Source organism: Kryptolebias marmoratus, linkage group LG17 (genome assembly GCF_001649575.2).
Source record: "Kryptolebias marmoratus isolate JLee-2015 linkage group LG17, ASM164957v2, whole genome shotgun sequence".
Classification (NCBI taxonomy): domain Eukaryota; kingdom Metazoa; phylum Chordata; class Actinopteri; order Cyprinodontiformes; family Rivulidae; genus Kryptolebias; species Kryptolebias marmoratus.
In genome coordinates this window covers 26038619-26044618 of record NC_051446.1, presented here as the reverse complement: position 1 = coordinate 26044618, position 6000 = coordinate 26038619, and the positions used below count along the sequence as shown (strand labels likewise).

Genomic DNA, 6000 nt, shown 5'->3' with positions numbered 1-6000 from the left:
TTGTCGGTCTGGTTGTCGGTCTGGTTGTCGGTCTGGTTGTCGGTCTGGTTGTCGGTCCGGTTGTTGGTCCGATTGTCGGTCCGGTTGTCGGTCTGGTTGTCGGTCTGGTTGTCGGTCTGGTTGTCGGTCTGATTGTCGGTCTGGTTGTCGGTCTGGTTGTCGGTCTGAACCCTCACTGAAGGGTAAATCGATGCATTCACTGACAGTGGGAATGTTGCTGTTTGCTCCAGCTTCTGGATTTCATCTGTTGTGACAGTCGACACAAAACTGTCTGCCTGAAAGTATCTGTTTCTGCTCACAGCAGGAAGTTGCTGCCAGGAATAAAAGGCCTGGGATTATTTTTCTGCTGGGTTTCCATTCAGAGCCTCAGATCGTGATGTGTGGGATTCCCTCACCCACCATAAATGGCTCTGAATCCAACTAAGTGTGGCTCCATCCCACTCATAGGAACCGGAGCCCACTGGGCCCAGAACCACTCTGACAGAACCTCTTCATTAGAACCTCTCCGGTAGAACAGGTGCCTGGGGTTCACCTGCAGCTCCACCCTCTGATCCACCAGGATCAGAACAAACCCCTGACCCAGACTCGGTTCTGAATGATCGTAGCAGAGGAGGCGCGTGGGCTGCTCGTGACAGCAGCTTCTTTAAATGCTGTGCTGCGTTCAGGGACTCGGTGGAAAGTGCGGAAATCGCAGTATCGCTATTTCAAACGCTGGACTCCGACAGGAGATGAGCTATTTGAGTTAAAACACGAGAAGAAGAAGAAATCAGAATATGTTGAATCCAGTATTTTATTTTAATGTAAATATTAGATCAAAAACAGGAAGGAGATTCAGGTCAATCTGACTCCTGAGGATTTTCATTTTAAATGAAGCTATAACAACAATATATTTTAATTTTCTGCCTTTTCTAGTTACTGACCTTCATGATTAAGTCAAAGAAGAATAATCTGATTTATTTCAGAGAGAAAATATTCTGTCTCAACCTCACAGCTTGATTTGAATCTGAATTTAGTTTGATTCAGTTTATTTATAAAGAACAAATTCACAACTGAAGTCAGTCAAGGCACGAAAGCTTGGTTGGATTTGGAGGTTTTACCCTCCAGCTTTAACTCCTCCTGTCAATTAAAAGTTAAAATAATGTTGATGTTTTTATATTTATTGATTTATTTGTGACCTTTTGGTCAGATCCTTCTTTCTAATTGAATCTTTAATCCGCTGCCTGTCAGCTGAATCTAAATGTGTCTCAGTCCTCTCAGATTAATGTCCTCTCGTCTGGAACATCTGTCCTCTCGGTCCCTCTCAGTGGTGTGGTTTCCCAGCGCCACTGAACGCAGCACCGGTGGGTCCGCCTCTGCGCTCCGGCAGGGGCGGTACCGGGGGCACCGGGCGGCCGCTGATTGGCTGAGCAGCGGAGGAGCTTCCTATAAAAGCCGGGATCCCGCAGACAGACGAGCCTGTCTCTGCTTCTCCGACTACAGCTGCTTCGGTTCGGTTCGGCTCGGCTCGGCTCGGTTCGGTTCGGTTCCCCCGCCGCAGTTCGGACAGAAAGCCCCGACGTTCAAGGAGGAGATCCGGTTTATGGTTCTGACCCACGAGCCGCCAGGATGTCCCGGACCGACGAGGTGCACCGTATAACGGAGAATGTTTACAAGGTGAGACCCGGTTCCATTCAGTCCGGCAGCAGAGACACCTGCTGCTGGACCGGACCGGAACCAGAACTCCGAGCTGAGTGTCTTTCTGTTCGCTGTCCGGAGACTTCATGAGAAAAACGAGCTTTTCTGTGAGTCTTTATTCGGCTTCTCCTCCGGCGTAATCGTCCGGAACCAGCTCTGAACTCCGAGTTCTGGGTCAGAAGTTCCAGAACAGCAGAACTTTGTTTCCGCTCCGGTAGAACCCGAGTCTACCTGCAGGACAGGATCACCTGACTTCCTGTTGGGTTTACCTGCATGGGACAGGAGAGGAGAAGGAGGAGGAGGTAGTTTAGGTCTGAGTGGAAAATAAACCTTTTATTTAAAGAATCTAAACGGCTTTAATTTGAAAAGGTGATGAACTCCGAGCTCCTCTTCGAGGAGGAGCTGGAGGTTCTCCCCCACAGCTTCCCTCCAGTCAGAGCAGACCTCAGATCTGGAATCAACTCAAAGCCTCCTGGAGGAGTTGTTGGAGCAGGAGGAGAAGCCCTCCCTGGTGTCTGGGTTGTGTGACGTTAGAAAGAGGATGAGGAGGTACAGGGAGTCTCCTCAGAATGAACACATGACACACCCTGTCATTAAAGGGACAAAGTGTCCTCCTGTGTTTCAAGACAGAAGAAGAAGAAGCTGTGAACTCAGGTTCTCCTCCAGCTGAGGTCATTTATTTATTTAGTTGAACACTTTGAAACGTTCTTTAAAAGGCAGGAGACCCGGGGGGTTCTTCCTGTCATCAGCTGCAGAGGAGCAGCAGGAGTGATGAGGAGGCCTCCCTCCCCCTCGACCCCATCACCACTCTACTCCTGCTGGCTGCTGATTGGACGCCGCCGCTCGCCGTGTGGCGTTTTGGTGCTGCAGCGTTGAGGCCCTGGGGTGATTTTGGAGAAACGAGGAGATCTTTATTAATTCATTAAAATCACGGCGGAGGACGGGGAGACGCAGAGGTGTCAGCTCCCATTAGATGCCACTCATGTCTGCGTCTCCTCTGGGGGGCATCAGCGATTAAATCATTAAATTAGGACGGCGATCACGGACGTCAAATACACAACATCGTTCACGTGTGACGACAAGCAGCGAACTCCTGGGATGAGCTCAGGGTCACATGGGGCAGAAAACAGTTTATTCTTCTCTGCTTGTGTTCACGCTAACAGCTGGTGCTGAAAATGATTTAATATCTGTTACTCTGATTTCAAACACCTGCATCATGATGATGATGATGATGGTGACGCAAACACAAACGCAGCTAAAACGGTAAATAATAACAGCATAATGAAACTATTTCCCCATTTATGACCATCTTCGATGTTTTGTTGTAGAAAACCGCTGTCCTGTCAGGACCTCCAGCCTGCTGTTTGTGACCCACAGTCGGGCCCCCAACCCTGACTTTGGGAACCGCTGGTTTAGTTCTTTGTAAATAAAACTGTTGATAAAACGGAGTTTAAAGGGTTAAAGATGGAAAATAGGAGCCAAACAAACTGCAAGTTTTGTTCCAAGAGCTCTTCTTTCTGTTTAGCATTTTTATCTCCGAGTATCTGGAATAACTGAGCGTGAATTATTCCAAATTATACAAAAATACAATAAAGACGTTTGAGTTTTAGCTGCAGAAGAAAACTAAAGTCTGAACCTTTCTGTGGCTCCAACAGGAGAGTCTGAATGTAGTGTTTGGATGACTCACAGTGTGTGTGTGTGTTCTGTAACTGGGGGAAGGCCGGGCCTGTATCTGACTCTGTGATGAGATTCGGCCTCAGAAAACGTGCGTTTGGAGGTGGGATGGGACCTGAAGCGTCCCGGGCGGACTCACTTGGTTGGAAGTTTAATTTTCTGCACGGGGACGCGTTCATGTGGGTAAACTGTGTTTCCTCAGGTTGTTGTTGAACAAACACCATCTGCATGTTTGTTCAGGAGCGTGTTGTAATCCCAGCAGAACTGCAGGCGGAGTTTGTTGAATGAAGCTGGTTTTAGATGGAGATCAGCTCATTGACTGATTTCTGGTTCACCATCTGTTTCTGCACAAGTTTTCTTTCTTTTCAAAATGACAGAATAATTATGGTACATTTAAGTGTTTATTAGGATGTTTCTGTTCAGGTGATTTAGTGGAAAAAATGTGCTGAAATCCCAGATTTGAGTGGTTTCTTGTGAAGAAGCATCTTTATTGTTCTCATATTAAATTAACTTTGAACATTTTATCAAACCTGTGCTCCCAGGAGACCATCTGCCTTCCAGTGTTTTTAAACCGTAAGAAGCTTTGTGTCTGTTTTCTACTGATACTCGAATCCAAGCTGCCCAGACTTGTCACACCTCCTCCAGCTCTTTTGGCGAGACACCAAGGCGTCCCCAAACCAACCGAGAGACATGATCTCTCAAGTGTGTCATGAATCGGCCTCCCTCGGATTAAACATGTTTAAAACGGTCCGATGTGGGAGGTGTCCGGGTGGCATCCTGACCAGATGCCCCAACGATCCTGCAGAGGAGCAGCAGGTTCTCCTCTGAGCTCGGAGGAGCGGCAGCAGGTTCTCTGAATAACACGTTTGTTTTCTTGTAAACATTCATATCTTTAATCTGTCATTATCCGTAGGTGGTATTTTACAGTCTAACCTGCAGTGTGCGTAGGTGTGTGTGTAGGTGTACAACATCAATCTGTCCTGATGTTGCCTCACCGACACGGGGAGCATCCTCCGGTGATTGGAGTCATAAATCTGCGTAAATATTGTCGTATAATCAGGTCCAATCTTCGAGACACTGCTGTGCTGTTTCTTCTTTGAAGCCCAAACTGTTTGTTCCTCTGGGAGGGATTGTGTGAGTGTAAGTCTGTGTGTGTGTGTGTGGGGGGGGGGTTATGAGTAATTCTAGTGAACACTTGATCCCCGCAGTCATAAAAGTACAATCTGTTCGGTTCTCTTCCTCCCTGCTTTCGTAGCTCAGCGGACTGCTCTCACTCAGTTCAGAGCTTCTGATGCATCGTTTCATTCGATGCTGCTGGATTCTGATGTTTGGCTTCGTCATGCATGGTTCTGGAGCTGCTGGGCAATCAGACGGCTGCTGCAGGTGAGCGCTGTGGACCGATGGAGGAGGGGCGGAGCTTTTAGATGGAGCTCAATCATCATCATCGTCATCTTTGAGTTCAAACCTTCTGGCAGTCTGAGGTTCTGGGAGGTGAAGCCTGCAGCCTCTGTTCTCGTCCTCATGGAGACATTTAATTCAAAAGCTTTGCTGAGGCGGGATCTCTGTGGTGTAAAAGCTCGACACTAACGATTTCTCTCCTCTGATTAGTCACAATGCCTTCATCTGTTTCTGCTCAGCTTCATCACTCTTTGTGTTTTCTCTCTGCAGAAAACTTAAGGGTTTGGTCCGACTTTGAGCCTTGTTCCTGATCTTTGTTTATAAAAAAAGATGGCGGGACTAAGACCGTGTTCACTGACTGAAATCAATTAAGCCATAAATAAAAACTGGATTAATTTAAAGCCTTCTCCATGTTTCAGGTGGATTTCAGTCATGAATGCTGGTTTGTTCAGCAGCTTTAATAAAGTTCTTGTAGAGATAATTGTCCCAACTGAATCTGATCAACAGCTGATAGATTTATAATCTTAAATGTCCTGAGGTGTAAATATGATCCGCCTGGTTTGAACAGCTGTAAAAAATGTCAGTTTTATGAACTTAATTGAGAAAATGACCCAACATTTAATCACTCAGGAGATGGTGGAAACTTAAAAAAAAGCTACAAAGCAGCAAAAAGCCACATTTCTCCCAAGTTATTTGGCTTCTGAAGTATTTCAAACGAGTTTAAGTCATTTTTTAATGTTTGAGCAACGTGTTTAAATCTCAGAATGTTTGGATTAAATAGCAAAGGTTCGTCTTTTTTTAGACATGTTAGAAATGCTTTGCTCGATTAGATCATTTCAGCTCAGGAAGCTGTTTGGTGATGGGTTAATCTGTTCGTGCCCAACCTAAAATAATCCACTCTTCATGCTTCATTAGGAAAGCTGAATCCATTCAGGACATATTTACTAATGAAATGTTTTATTACTGAAGAGGATTTCTGTGGATGTTGTTGAGATTTGTATACTTTTTATTTCCTCCAAGACTGTTTTCATATAAACAAGCAGAAAATATTGGAGGTAACGTAAAAGTAGTGAACATTTATTTCTCTGAGGCTTTGTCAGTTTTTACTCATCGCTGACTCATAAAGTTGAGCTCTGAAAGATGGGTTTTCATGGCAGGATAATGGGTTTGAATGCAAATGGCTTGAGGTAGAAAATATGGACAGTTTGCTTTGTCATTCGACAGAAAAAAAACAAAATGCACCAAGAAAGAACA

The 6000-nt window shown here is 45.7% G+C and overlaps 1 protein-coding gene across 10 annotated transcripts in view; it reads left to right on the top strand.

The window, feature by feature from the left end:
• Positions 1–1443: 1443 nt before the first annotated feature.
• LOC108245586 (brain-specific angiogenesis inhibitor 1-associated protein 2-like) overlaps positions 1444–6000 on the top strand; it is a 50906-nt gene continuing 46349 nt past the window's right edge. For 6 of the 10 annotated variants that reach the window (XR_005234344.1, XM_017432625.3, XM_025009674.2 and 3 more), the window contains exon 1: positions 1445–1653. Coding sequence is in view for 8 of the 10 variants with exons in the window: in XM_017432625.3 (XP_017288114.1) it covers positions 1606–1653 (48 nt within the window). In the remaining 2 variants the exon portion in view is untranslated. Of the gene's footprint in view, positions 1654–6000 lie in introns of all 10 variants that reach the window. The other 4 variants (XR_003039941.2, XM_037980968.1, XM_025009673.2 and 1 more) reach the window with 1 other exon arrangement.